Consider the following 14,913-nt stretch of genomic DNA (forward strand, 5'->3'; position numbering starts at 1 on the left):
AAGGAAAAATAGCAACAGCCCTTAGACTTATATACCTCTTCACAGGGCTTTATAGCCCTGTCTAAGCAGTTTAAAAGTCAGCCTCTCACCCCCAAACAATCTGGGTCCTCATTTTACCCACCTCAGAAGGGTGGAAGGCTGAGTCAATCTTGAGCCGGTGAGAATCGAACTGCTAAATTTCAGGCAGGGAGCAATCAGCAGAAGCAGCCTGCAGTACTGCACTCTAACCACCACACCACTGTGGGTCATAAACGAACTATGATTTAAGTTAATTTATAAATGAATTTCAATTGAAATTAATCCTGACAACTCGGGTTTTTTAATTACACCTCTTGGCGCGGGGGCTGGGAAAGCCTAAATTAATGGATTAATCTCCTGTTTGCTTTTTTGAGGCCAAACTTTTATTTTTTGTTTATTTGTTTTACTTCCACAGGTAGAAGAACAAGCGAGCACTACAGAGAGAGTCTTTCAGGATCGTCAGTACCAAATTGATGCTGCCATTGTGAGAATCATGAAGATGCGCAAGACACTTACCCACAACCTGCTTGTCTCTGAAGTATACAACCAGCTGAAATTCCCAGTAAAGGTAGGTCCCAGGGTTACTTCTGAAGTAGTCTGTGTGTTTAAAATAGAACTCCTTCATAACTTTGGCTTGTTGTTCTCATTGTTTGTTTTTATCCCGCCTTGGTTATTTTTATAAATAGCCCAAGGTGGTGAAGATACTTAATATTCCTTCCTCTTCCCATTTTATCCACAACGACAACCCTGTGCCTGTGAGGTGGAACTGGCACTAAGTCACCCAGCCAGCTTTCATGCCTAAGGCAGGACTAGAACTCCCTGTCTCCTGGGCGATTGCCCCAAAGTCACCCAGCCAGCTTTCATGCCTAAGGCAGGACTAGAACTCCCTGTCTCCTGGGCGATTGGCCCAAAGACACCCAGCCAGCTTTCATGCCTAAGGCAGGACTAGAACTCCCTATCTCCTGACGATTGGCCCTAAGTCACCCAGCCAGCTTTCATGCCTAAGGCAGGACTAGAACTCCCTGTCTCCTGGGCGATTGCCCCAAAGTCACCCAGCCAGCTTTCATGCCTAAGGCAGGACTAGAACTCCCTGTCTCCTGGTGATTGCCCCAAAGTCACCCAGCCAGCTTTCATGCCTAAGGCAGGACTAGAACTCCCTGTCTCCTGGGCGATTGGCCCAAAGACACCCAGCCAGCTTTCATGCCTAAGGCAGGACTAGAACTCCCTGTCTCCTGGGCGATTGGCCCAAAGACACCCAGCCAGCTTTCATGCCTAAGGCAGGACTAGAACTCCCTATCTCCTGATGATTGGCCCTAAGTCACCCAGCCAGCTTTCATGCCTAAGGCAGGACTAGAACTCCCTGTCTCCTGGTGATTGCCCCAAAGTCACCCAGCCAGCTTTCATGCCTAAGGCAGGACTAGAACTCCCTGTCTCCTGGCGATTGGCCCCAAGTCACCCAGCTAGCTTTCATGCCTAAGGCAGGACTAGAACTCCCTGTCTCCTGGCGATTGGCCCAAAGACACCCAGCCAGCTTTCATGCCTAAGGCAGGACTAGAACTCCCTATCTCCTGACGATTGGCCCTAAGTCACCCAGCCAGCTTTCATGCCTAAGGCAGGACTAGAACTCACCATCTCCTGACGATTGGCCCTAAGTCACCCAGCCAGCTTTCATGCCTACGGCAGGACTAGAACTCACCATCTCCTGGTGATTGCCCCAAAGTCACCCAGCCAGCTTTCATGCCTACGGCAGAACTAGAACTCACCTTCTCCCATTTTCTAAACTGGGGCCTTCACTCCTGGACCAAACTGGCTCTATTATGCCCATTGGCTTCTCTTTATAAATGATGAAACAAAAATGACTATGTCTTTCATTCGAGCAAGGGACTTTTGAGTTGTTGTTCTCAGGACAGAAGAACTCCTGGATCTAAGGACAAATCATTGTTTCCAGCTTCAGCTTCTCCCGATAGGAACAAACTAGAGTTAGATTGCTGTCAGTGCAGCTACCACAGGTGGAGCTGTCTGGCTGTTAGCTGGGCCCATTAACAAGAAAATCTAGCCAGACTGGTTTAGACTGGCAAGCAGACTTAATAATAAGCCAAAGTCCTTTGCAAACCGTCCTTTGCTTCTTATGGTACTTTCTCGAAACCCAAACAGTCCATTTACTTTTAAGGTCCAGCATAGCTAAATAATTTGCTTCATTTAAAGTGACAGAGGCTTTTTCTCAGGAAGATAACCTTTTTTTAAAATTCCAAATGAAGTCAAAAGTAGTTATTTACCCAGGTAGACATAAATACATGCCCCCGTTTTGTAGACCTCAAAAGTACGAGCACAATTCTTTTTTTTTTAATATTTGTACATTTTTTTCTTTGATATACATGAGTGCTTTAGTCAACAGTGTATTGCCTGAGTACATTTACTTACACAAAATCATAATTGTGCTAATAATAATAATAAATAGTGATAATAGTGATTTTTATTTTTTATTTTTTTTATTTTATTTTATTTAGCATTTATAGGCCGCCCTTTTCCCTGAGGGGACTCAGGGCGGCTTACAATAGTAAGGGAAGGGGAGTGAAAGACAAAATACAGGAAAAAAAAATGTGAAATAACTAAAAGGTACTAAAACACAACATTCACTCAGCATTCGGGAGGGGCAAGAAAATTTATCCCCAGGCCTGACGGGCTAGCCAGATCTTGAGGGCTGTACGGAAGGCCTGGACTGTGGTCAGGGTACGAATCTCCACGGGGAGATTGTGATAATGGTAATGCTTATATGTAATAATAATCTTTCATCATTTACCTTTATATAACAATAATCGTTTATCTTCTAATTTCTATCTCTTTCATCTAACCACTGATAAAATAATCCCGTGTTATAAAATATTCTGTTTCTCCCTTGTCTTTTATTTTTAATGTCATTCTATCCCGTCTCCACACAGTCGTAACATTTTCCTAATTATCTTTTCATCAGTAGGAGCGTCTTCGTTTTTCCAATGTTGTGCAAATACAATTCTTGTTGCTGTCAGCACATGTGGTGTTATGTAATGTAATGTGCGAGCACATTTCTGTGCTCGCACATTTCAGGGATACCAAAAGAATGAGATACCGATGTGAAATGTGTCTTTTTAAACGTACTTCGTTGGTTCTTTTAAATCTGTTTTTCTTTTTCCTTCTCCTTACGCAAACAATGTTTCTGACTTCTCTCATTGCTTTTCAGCCTGCTGACCTTAAGAAGAGAATAGAGTCGTTAATTGACAGAGACTACATGGAAAGGGACAAGGAGAATCCCAATCAGTACAACTACATTGCATAAACAAACACACAATGGGCCTTTTTTTTTTTTTCCTTTTCTGCACACCGATGTTCTTGGTTACTGATGGATAAACAAGCCTGTTGATCCCATTAAATTAACCTTTTTTCTACTACCAATGACTGAATGAAAAGCAACCTCTAATGGGATTGTGGGCAGGGGGGAAGAAATATAGTCGAGTGGTCTTTTTTTTTTCCAGTGGCTTTACATGCCCAGTTTAAAAGAGTAGTATTTACATTTTTACGAAGAATGCTGTTGAACTCTTTGCATGATATTTGATATGAACTGCGGAAGATTGCAAGGAAGCATCCAGTCTCTCTAATTCCACCCTTTCCTTCAGGGCTAAAGGCACAGCCTCTCTTTTAGCACATCGCTCTCATCCCATTTTGGAAAAGAAAAAAAAAACCTTAAAATGTGTGGCATTTTTATTGAGCAAACAAAATAGCCCAAGTTGCAACCATTTTTTTTTTTAAAAAGACGCTTAAACTGCATGCAAATTTCTAACTGCTATACAAAATAATTGGGTTTGTTTATTGGACAACAAAGCCTGTGTGGATTGGCAGCCTTCAGATTGAAAAGCCGCGCTCGTATTCCTAAACATAACAAAATTCTTCTGTAGGTGTTAGAAAGAAAAACACGCCACTGGATTTTCCCAAGGTTCAGAAAAGGGACCGGCCTAAAATGCTTGGAGTTGTGGTGTAAACATTACTGTGAAAAGCTTGAGGGAATTAGGCTGCTGTTCACTTCCTTCGTCCTCAAGTGTAAGTACTTTTAAAAAAAAAGAAAACAATTCATGATATCGGAGTTAATTGTGTGTGGAAGGGGGGAGGGATTTTAGAGGCTCATTATTTCAGAAACACTTCATTAATGAACATCGGGGTGTAATGTGATAGCCGCACTGGATGTTTATTCCCTCCCCTGCAATGCAAAATTAGAGGTTTTATACTTCTGCTGAATTGCACATGTTTTATGATTAGACCAAGAATTGAACAGGTATTTCTAAAACAGCGCCTTTCCATCCCATCCAGCCACAGCCAAGAGGAGAGTTGTAGCCTAAACCAACATTTCTCAAACTTGGCAGCTTTAAGATGACTTTGCTGGCTGGGGAATTCTGGAAGTCTTAAAAGTTGCCAAGTTTTTGTTTTAAAAAAAAAAAAACTGGCCTAAATAATGCCTCTGCTCTCTCTCTTCGCTGAGTCATGCTGGATTCTGGAGAGAAGGCGGTGGAGACCAATTCTAGACAGGCTGGATTTGCTGAACATGGTTTCCCATCCTTTTCCCACCTGGTCCAGTTCTTGGGCTAGAAGTCCCAGACTTCCCCAGTCAACTAGCAGGGAAAGTCTTAAGAGCTGTTTATCAGCTCTTCCAGTGTCTGTGAGTGGTCTTCAGGTGTGTCTAATTCCACGAGAACATCAGGATGATATTAAAAAGCAACCTTCGTTGCTTTTAATTTATTACACCAAATACGCAGGTAGCCCAAGTTGGGTTTTCCATCAGGAGGCCCTGCACTGTTACCCAAGTGCATGCATCCCATCCAAACTCCTGTTTTTAATCGGACGCTTTCAAAACCAGGATCCATATTCAGTGGCCATGTCCTCTCTGAACAGCTGGACGCAGCGGCTAATCATAACTGGCCCTTTGGAGCTGAACTGGCAGGGTTTTTCTATACCATGTCCAACCCAGAAAACCTCTGGATTGAAAATTTACTCAGGCCTTAAGCCGCCACCTCCCTTCCTGGCACAGACCACTGTGGAAATATTTTGCCACCCATGACCTCCTTAACCCGGTCAATTTATGAAACTGAATATTTCCTACCCGACATTTAAGTACGAGTGTCTTACTTTTCACGTAAGCTAGTTTAGCAAGCCATCTTGCTGGCACATCTGTGTTTAGGAACTCAGGGAGACAAGCACTCTTCAGTGAAATTGGTTTCTTTTTTTTAAATTAAAAACAAACCTTTTCTCCAATCATCGAGTGATGCTGGGTTTCTTTTTCTCCCTTAAAGAGACTCCGTAAAAAGGAGAAATGTTCATAGTTAAGTCAGTTCGCCGAATCATTTTTCCCCAAGTGATGCTGAATAATAGCAATTTTTTTCAGCCATATCGGCCAGCAATTTTTCTTTCCGCTGGCATCATGTGCCTGCTTTATGGAGCCATACAAATATTTATAATAGATATGTATATAAAACTTACTTTTGACTTTTTTCCCCCCCTAACGGGGGGCTAAAGCAGAGACCCACAGCTTGTCTGGACATAAATTTTTAAAATCTTTTTTTTTCCCCTGTTGCATGCAGTTTAGAGCAGCCTCCTTTGTATGAAATCGGAATTTCGGTTGATTTTAGTTTGAAGGTTTTTTTTTAACAGACAAAAAAAAAACAACTTTATAGCCAACAGAATGATTTTATTTTATTTTTTTGCTGATTTACATTTAAGCGACCACATGGTTTCAAAATGAATGGCAAAGGTGTTGTACAAAATTATTTGTTCTATAGTCTACACAAAGGTGCCAAAGTACGCAATAGTTAATTTAAAGAAAATAGACAGTTGTTAACGTTACTTTAGCTGTGGTTTTATTTACCTTTATTCATCATTCAGATGCTCATTTTATCTGTCTTAATGCGTGCCCCATTTCTGTGTGTTTAATGTATGCCTCCTGTCTCCGATTTCTCCAAAACGCAAAACATTTTGTCTTTCTAATTTTCTTCAAAATAAAAATGTGGGGTTATTTTTGGTTTTGTGCATTGGAAAAATACCACTTTTACTTTTAGTGACTTCATATATATATAAGAACATCTCCTCCACCCCTCTAAATGTTTAAAACTCTAGAAGAGAGTCCAGCAGCATTCAAAAATGTAATATACTTTTTTGTATAAACACATTCTTTGAAAAAGAATATCTTTGCAACGGGTGGAGGGAGGGAACAGACAGCAGTGGGAGGGGCAAAAAAATTAATCCTTGTTTCTTTTAAGAAGCCACTTCAGTAGGCTATTTAAGATTGTGCTTGTTTATTGCATAGAAGTGTTCTATTTACACAGGTCTGCAAAGGGGACATGTCCGCATTAATTCCTTCAATGCAAATAAAATACCAAACCCGAAACAATTTTCAAACGCTTTCCTAAGTAAAAGTGGAAATGGGGTACAGAGAGTCTCTTTGGTAAATAATGTAAATACATGTCCTTTAAAAAAAAAAGAGTGAGTCTGTTATCTAGGTATTTTGTGTCATTTAATAAATAAATAAACAGTTTTGTGTTGCTAAAGTCTTCCTCGGTCGTGTGTGGGAAATGAGCGAGTTTGTGACGACGATGCGTCTCGGGTTGACATTGGGCTGGTCCCTCCCCTTAAAACAAAAAACCTCACTGATGTGTACTCTCTTTCTCCAAAAATAAGACCTCCCCAGATGATAAGCTCAATCAGGCTTTTGAGCGCGTGTGCAAAAATAAGCCCTCTTCTTAAAATATTTAAACGCATGCGCAGCCAGTCCCCGCCCTTTCCTGGGGGAGGAAGGGGGGAATATGCTCCACATGTACCTGCCATCCGCTTGAAACGGCCTCGCAGAGACTACTCCCACAAACCCTACCGCACCCTTTCTCTTAGTAGCGGCCACAAAAAAAGCTGCAGGCCCAGCAACCGCCAGGGCTGGCAAGAGTGCCAGAAACAGAGACAGAACTTCTGGCGCTCTCTGGATCAGCTGATCGTGGGCCAAGGTTAAGGGGCCTCCCGCACCTCAAAAATAATAATAACTCCCCGAAAATTAAGGCCAAGCGCTTATTTCGGGAGTCGAAAGAAAATAAGACCCTGTCTTGTTTTCGGGGAAACACGGTAGTCCTCGGCTTATGACCGCAATTGAGCTCAAAATGTAAGTTGCTAAGTGAGACCTTACTTAAGGGAGCTTTTGTCCCATTTTATGGCTTGCCACAGTTAAGTGAATCGTCGTAGTCGTTAAGCCAGCAACCCCGTGGTTAAGCAAATCTGGCTTCCCCATTGACTTCGCTTGTCGGAAGGTGAGAATTGAATTGCTAGAATAACCCAAGTTCGGAAGGGACCATGGAGGTCTTCTAGTCCAACCCCCTGATCAGGCAGGAAACTAATCCATTTTGGACTAGACGGCTGTCCCAATCTCTTTAAAACAGTCACAAAAGGAGATCACATGACACACACACACACACAGACCCGACTTTGCAATAATCATAAATATAATCCAGTTGCCAAGGGTTTCAATTTTGATCGCGTAATCATAGGGATGTAGCAACAGCCCTAAGGTGTGAAAAATAATCACGAGTCATCATTACCTTTGTGCTGTCGTACCTCTGAACGGCCGCTGAGCAAACTGTTGTAAGTCAAGGACTCTATTCGGCTAGTTAAATGCTTCAGGACAGTGTTTCTCAACCTTGGCAACTTGAAGATGTCTGGACTTCAACTCCCAGAATTCCCCAGCCAGCGAATGCTGGCTGGGGAATTCTGGGAGTTGAAGTCCAGACATCTTCAAGTTGTCCAGGTTGAGAATTCGCTGGCTGGGGAATTCTGGGAGTTGAAGTCCAGACATCTTCAAGTTGTCCAGGTTGAGAATTTGCTGGCTGGGGAATTCTGGGAGTTGAAGTCCAGACATCTTCAAGTTGTTAAGGTTGAGAATTCGCTGGCTGGGGAATTCTGGGAGTTGAAGTCCAGACATCTTCAAGTTGCCAAGGTTGAGAAACACTGCTTTAGGAAGTTGTAAATTTGCCTTTCACTAACGGGGAAGTCACCACCTCTTGGCAAAAGCGGAAAGACGTGGGCTGGAATTGGCGGAGTTGCCATCTCCGCCTACGCCGAGCAAGGCTGCCTGGCAAGGTTGCAAATAGCAAAGTCTCGTGGCCATCGGCAGCGTCGTCTTGCAAACGGCCCTTCCTTGATCTCATGCAATGGGAAACACTCTGCAACTTGTAAATGCTGAAGGCTCTCCCTTGGGGTTGGGGTGGAAATAAAGCACCTGGCTCACTTAATTAACTTTGATGCTTTGTTTTTGGCTGTTTTATTTTTGACTTCTGCCAGCCTCATTGCAAACCATTTCCCCCCCCTGAATTTGCTACGAAAACAAGGGCTTTCAGCAATAGCGCAAAATAGACAGGTGGGTTGATTCAAAGTTGGTTTGGTTCACAATAGGTCAGTGTTTCCCAACCTTGTCAACTTGAAGATGTCTGGACTTCAACTCCCAGAATTCCCCAGCCAGCATTCGCTGGCTGGGGAATTCTGGGAATTGAAGTCCAGACATCTTCAAGTTGACAAGGTTAAGAAACACTGCAATAGGTGCTTTGATCCAAGTTCCTATCTCCCAAGATTGGGGGTGGGGGAACTACCGTAGATACCTTCTGATCTGCAGCTCTCAATTGGCAGAATTAAGATCGGCAACCTGGCCTGTTTTTCTGCGAAAAGGTTTTGGTGCTGCACCGATGCCTGGGTTAACACGCCGAGCTGCCATTTCTCGGTTGAATATGCTGCGTATAAGGCCGGTTTGGGTGCTGTATATACACCGTAGTGGGAAGCGGTGGCTAAGACGCTGTGAGCTTGTCAATCAGAAAGGTCGGCGGTTCAAATCCCTAGCGCCACCCAGCAGAGTGAGCTTCCCGCTACTTGTCCCAGCTTCTGCCAACCTGGCAGTTCGACAGGACATAAAAATGCAAGTAGAAAAATAGGAACCACCTTTGGTGGGAGGGTAACAGCGTTCCGTTACCCTTAGCTGGGTGATTTCAAGAGAATATCACCAGGAGACTGGGAATTCCAGTCCCCTCTTTAGCCACGAAAGCCACCTGGGTGATTTCAAGACAATCACCAGGAGACTGGGAGTTCTAGTCCCCACTTTAGCCAGAAAACCACCTGGGTGACTTCAAGACAATCGCCAGAAGGGGCTCTCTGAGCTGGCTGGTTTTCTTGCAGACATTTCATTACCCTCCCTAGGTAACATCTACGCTAGTCAACCATTCAACTGATGATGTTACCTAGTTTGGTAATGAAACGTCTGCAAGAAAACTAGCAAACTGAGACAGCACTAAGGACCCTGTAGTTGTTGCTCTTCTTCTTCCTCCTCCCCTCCTCCTCCTCCTCTTCTTCTCCTCCCTCTCCTCCTCTTCCTCTTCTCCTCCCTCTCCTCCTCTTCCTCTTCTTCTCCCCCTCCTCCTCCTCTTCTTCAGCTTCTTTCTCTTCTTTTTCTCCTCCTCCTCCTCCTCTTCTCCCCTCCCTCTTTTTCTCCCCCTCCCCTCCTCCTCTTCTTCAGCTTCTTTCTCTTCTCTTTTTCTCCTCCTCATCTTCTCCTCCTCCCTCTCTCCTTCTCCTCCTCCCCCTCTTCTCCTCCTCCTCTTCTTCTCCTCCTCCCCTCTTCCTCCCCCTCTTCTCCTCCCCTCCTCCTCCTCCACTTCTTCTTCTCCTCCTCCCCTCGTCCCCCCCCTCTTCTCCTCCTCCTCCACTTCTTCTTCTGCTGCTGCTTCAGCTTCTTCCTCTCCTCCTCCTTGCAACCCTCCCACCCCTGATGGTATTACCTAGTTGGATCACGAAACGTCTGCAAGAAAACAACCCAGCTCAAGAGACCACCAAGGGACACCCCACCCCACCCCACGCCCCGTCCACCCCCGAGCTGCAAAGATTCTCCTTTTATTGGTATTTCAAATCATGGCTGCTTGGGGTGCGCGTGTGTTTAAACATTTCAAGTTTGCAAGCGGAGCAATTGAGGAGAGAGAAAGGAAATAAATAAATAAACAAAAAAAAACTTGACAGCTCCCACCCTTCCTTTGTGATGGAAAAAAAAAACCTACCCGGCCGCCTCTATTACGGCAGAAAAGCCGGCCGTGAACCGCAAGGTCCGCGCGGGGCGGAGCCGCGCCGTGATTGGTCGGCGCCGCCGCGAGGCTCCTCCCCTACATCCCGCGGGGCCCCGCCCCCAGGCTTTGCCATCTGACCGGCTTGGGTGGCTGGGCGAGTTTCGCGGCTCGTCTCGCTGCCTCGATCCCTTCCGTGGCTTTTGCTTCTGCTGCTGCTGGTTCTCTCGCCGCTTCGGCATGGACCCGCCTCGGCTTCGCTTCCGACCGCCGTTCTTCTACGGCTGTCTTCTCCTCCTGCCCCTGCTGCTCGACGGCCTGGGTGAGAACCTGGGGGGGGAGGGTTTTTTGGGGGGTGGGCTGCCTTGGGAATGCGATAAAAGGGGTGACACTCCCCCCAGTAGGTGGAGGCAGCACTCGGAGAGGGGGGGATCTCCAGTGGGAGGGGGTGGAAGCAGCCGAGGGTCTTTTGGAAGTAGTTTGGAGGGGGGGTCTGAGATACTCTGGGAATCGATAAAGGGGTGAACCCCCCCCCAAAAAAGGTGGAGGGAGCATTCGGGGAGGGGGATCTCCAGTGGGAGGGGGTGGGAGTAGCCGAGGGTCTTTTGAAAGTAGTTTTGGGGGGTCTGGGATGCTCTGGGAATCGATAAAGGGGTGAACCCCCCCAAAAAAGGTGGAGGAAGCATTCAGGGAGGGGGGGATCTTCAATGGGAGGGGTGGAAGCAGCCGAGGGTCTTTTGGAAGTAGTTTTGGGGGGTCTGGGATGCTCTGGGAATCGATAAAGGGGTGAACCCCCCCCAAAAAAAGGTGAAGGGAGGATTTGGGGAGGGGGATCTCCAGTGAGAGGGGGTGGAAGCAGCCGAGGGTCTTTTAGAAGTAGTTTTGGGGGGTCTAGGATGCTCTGGGAATCGATAAAGGGGTGAACCCCCCCCCCCAAAAAAGGTGGAGGGAGCATTCAGGGAGGGGGATCTCCAGTGAGAGGGGGTGGAAGCAGAGGGTCTTTTGGAAGTAGTTTTGGGGGGTCTGGGATGCTCTGGAAATTGATAAAAGGGTGAAACCCCCTCCCCCCAAAAAAGGTGGAGGGAGCATTCAGGGAGGGGGATCTCCAGTGAGAGGGGGTGGAAGCAGTCGAGGGTCTTTTAGAAGTAGTTTTGGGGGGTCTAGGATGCTCTGGGAATCGATAAAGGGGTGAACCCCCCCAAAATGTGAACTCGGGGAGGGGGATCTCCAATGGGAGGGGGTGGAAGCAGCCGAAGGTCTTTTGGAAGTAGTTTTGGGGGGTCTGAGATGCTCTGGAAATCGATAAAAGGGTGAAACTCCCTCCCCCCCAAAAAGGTGGAGGGAGCATTTGGGGAGGGGGATCTCCAGTGAGAGGGGTGGAAGCAGCCGAGGGTCTTTTAGAAGTAGTTTTGGGGGATCTGGGATGCTCTGGGAATCGATAAAGGGGTGACCCCCCCAAAAAAAGGTGGAGGGAGCATTCGGGGAGGGGGGATCTCCAGTGGGAAGGGGTGGAAGCAGCCAAGGGTCTTTTGGAAGTAGTTTTGGGGGGTCTGGGATGCTCTGGGAATCAATAAAGGGGTGAACCCCCCAAAAAGGTGGAGGGAGCATTCGGGGAGGGGGATCTCCAGTGGGAGGGGTGGAAGTGTGGGTCTTTTGCAAGTAGTTTTGGGGGAGCTGTGATATGATAAGGGGGTGAACACCTCCCCCCCAATAGGTGGAGGGAGCATTCGGGGAGAGGGATCTCCAATGGGAGCGGGATTGAAGTGGCCTTGGCTCTTTCGGAAGTAGTTTTCGGGAGGGTGGACTGCTCTGGGAATGCGATAAAAGGGGGTGACACGCTCCCAAAAGTTGGAGGGAGCATTCGGGGAGGGGGGGTCTCCAATGGGGAGGGGTGGAAGCAGTCTCTTGGAAGGAATGCCAAAAATGGAGGTGCTGCTTGGGGGTACCCTAAAGATGGAGAAAGGGTTGCCTGGAAAGGGGGAGGGGAGATGGAAAATTCAGGCATCCCTCCCCAAATAATGTGAGGGTGGAAACAGAGAGCAAAGGAGCATGGGGGTCTCTTAAAATTGGGGAGCTGGAGGTGCAAACAGGAATAGGCACACCCTAGAACTGGGGATGGCGCTCTAAAAGGGATTTTGGAAGCCACCCCAAATTTGGGGAGTCGACGCATAGGGTGGGTAGTGGAGGATTCGGGGAAACCCCCTCAAATTTGGGGGTGGCAGTGGAAGGGATGGAGAAGGGCTCCCCTGAAAGTGGGGGGATTGGCACACCCTAAAAATGGGGGTGCTGGGGGAACACCCCCCCCCCCATGTAGTGAGTGGAATAGGGCTGTAGAGGATTCATGGGTGCCCATTTCCCTGAATTTGGGGTGGAAAAAACAGAGGGCAGCAGATAGAAGAAAGGTAAAATTTATTTATTTATTTATTTATTTATTTTTATTTTGCCTTTATTTGTATGCCGCCCTTTTCCCTGGGGGGACCCAGGGCGGCTCACAATTCAAAAGAGGGAGGGGGAGAAGACAAACAATAGACAATACAGCATGTTAAAAAGAAAACACAACAATCGCACAATTCGAGTGGGGCTACAATCTTAACCCCAGGCCAGCCGGGACAGCCAGATCTTTAAAGCGGCGCGGAAGGACTGGAGGGTGGTGAGGGTCCGAATCTCTACGGGGAGTTCGTTCCAAAGGGACGGAGCAGCCACCGAGAAGGCTCTCCTCCGGGTAGTTGCCAGTTTGCACTGGCTAGAAGATGGAATTCGGAGGAGGCCTAATCGATGCGATTGAATCGGTCTAGTGGAGGTAATTGGCAGTAGGCGGTCTCTCAAGTACCCAACTTAGACCCCCCCCCCCCCAAAAAAAGTTGAGGGTGCTTGGACTGCATCTTCCACATGAGTTGATGGTTGGAGGTGAAGAGGATGTAGGCTTCCATGAGAGCTCCTTAAAAGTTCAGAAGAAGAAGTGGGGGGGGGGGAGATCCCACTAAAAGCAGGGAAGCTTCTGAGATGCCTTCAAAAGCTTGCCAAAAGATTGGATGAAGCTGCATCTGAAGTGGGATGCTAGCAACTGCGTTGACCCGCTCACAATGGAGGAGTCAACAATGGATGTTAGAAGGAGAAACCCCTCCAAAAAGCTTGGAAGAAGATTTGAGAAGATCAGGAACATTCTTGGCCACAAGATGTCACAGACCTACAGTTTTCTTCTGTTTCACTTCCAAGCTACGTTGAAGCCCTGGAATTTCTTATCTCCTTTCTAAACACCAAACTGGTCCAACCTTGGGTAGTTTTTGGGGATTAGCCAAGAGAAGTCAGGTGCTCTTACTCATCTCAATTATTACAAGCTCAGGGAAATTATACATACTAAGGCAGCCTTACTCAATCTCACCTCCTCCACTTAGGCTGAAAAGCAAGTAGAGCTGTCAGCGAAAGAAGAAGATAAAGGTAGATTTCTGCTGACCTGTTCTTGTCTTCTTCTGGCTGATATTTTTCAGCTCCCTAGTCGAACTGAGACTTTTCTGGATCTGGTCTCCCAGATTCCAAATTTTGACTTGGTTGACTTTCCCAAGAGCATAGAGGTAGTGCCCTGTAAGTTGAGCGTGTCAAACTTTGATGGTCTTCAAAACACATGTTAAGGAGAAAGTTGTTTAAAAAAAGAAGAAGAGATGTTTCTAGAGTGGAAGGACTTCTTAGAAGTTGGAGAAGAAAAAGGGCCAAAACCATAGCTTGGATGTGGACAAAGAAGCTCGTCTGTATCCAGGAGGGGTCAACTTTTGTGACTTGTGCATACAGGGCTGTTGTTTGTGACTAGCTGTGACATCGTCGGCACCTAAGAGTGGCTTACAATTTCTCCATGTTGTATAAAATGAGCCTTTTATTTCTAGCTGGATTCTGAATCCTGCAGCCATTTATGATCCAGTGGTCAACTACAGATTGACTGAGAGGATTCCCTGTCCTCGAAGGGAGAATCTGATGAGATCCATCCTTGGATGAGTTCTCAGAAAGCTAGGCTTTTCTAAAAGTCACCCAAATCTTTTGAAGTTTGAAGAGTATGAGGACCACAATTCTTCAGCCAATATTAGCGGGACGTTATTTCTGGGACTTCATCTCCCAACAGATTTTGAGCAGACCAAATTAAATGTAGACCGAAATCAGTTTTCTGGAGACAAGTGTCACGGTGACATAATAAATGCATTGTGTAGAGGCCTTGAGAGGCACTGGGCATAGTGATGAAGGCACCAGGCCACAGATGTGGAGATATCATACATTCGAGCTTATTATAGGCACAAAGCCAGCTGAGAGCGACCTTGTGCCAGTCCCTTTCTCACAGCCCTAGGAAGGAGGCAATGGCGCCAACCACTTCTGAAAAACCTTGCCAAGAGAATTGTGGGCATTTGTCCTGGCAATCTCCAAAAATCAGAGATGAACAGAAGGAAGAAAGAGAGAGAGAGAGAGAGAGAGAGAGAGAATAGGAAAGAAAGAAAGAGAAAGATAGATAGATAGATAGATAGATAGATAGATAGATAGATAGATAGATAGATAGATAGATAGATAGATCAGTGTTTCCCAACCTTGGTGACTTTAAGTCCTGTGGACTTCAACTCCCAGAATTCCCCAGCCAGCTATGCTGGCTGGGGAATTCTGGGAGTTGAAGTCCACAGGACTTAAAGTCACCAAGGTTGGGAAACAAGATAGATAGATAGATAGATAGATAGATAGATAGATAGATAGATAGATAGATAGATAGATAGATAGATAGATAGATAGATAGATGATAGATAGATAGATAGATAGATGATAGGTAGAT

The 14,913-nt window shown here is 46.2% G+C and overlaps 2 protein-coding genes across 6 annotated transcripts in view; both read left to right on the forward strand.

Moving 5' to 3' along the window:
* Positions 1 to 6,584, forward strand: part of CUL4B (cullin 4B) — a 29,764-nt gene extending 23,180 nt beyond the window's left edge. Inside the window, exons 19-20 of the mRNA XM_087727396.1 lie at positions 434 to 586; positions 3,236 to 6,584. Coding sequence (XP_087583522.1) covers positions 434 to 586; positions 3,236 to 3,331 — 249 coding nt within the window. The 3' untranslated portion in view covers positions 3,332 to 6,584. The remainder of the gene's footprint in view (positions 1 to 433; positions 587 to 3,235) is intronic.
* Positions 6,585 to 10,254: 3,670 nt separating this feature from the next.
* LAMP2 (lysosome associated membrane protein 2) overlaps positions 10,255 to 14,913 on the forward strand; it is a 58,019-nt gene continuing 53,360 nt past the window's right edge. For all 5 annotated transcript variants that reach the window (XM_087727327.1, XM_087727322.1, XM_087727325.1 and 2 more), the window contains exon 1: positions 10,255 to 10,434. In XM_087727327.1, coding sequence (XP_087583453.1) covers positions 10,353 to 10,434 — 82 coding nt within the window. In that variant the 5' untranslated portion in view covers positions 10,255 to 10,352. The remainder of the gene's footprint in view (positions 10,435 to 14,913) is intronic.

Source organism: Thamnophis sirtalis, unplaced genomic scaffold (assembly GCF_051295495.1).
Source record: "Thamnophis sirtalis isolate CommonGarterSnake01/CBP01778 unplaced genomic scaffold, rThaSir2_p1.2 scaffold_13, whole genome shotgun sequence".
NCBI lineage: Eukaryota > Metazoa > Chordata > Lepidosauria > Squamata > Natricidae > Thamnophis > Thamnophis sirtalis.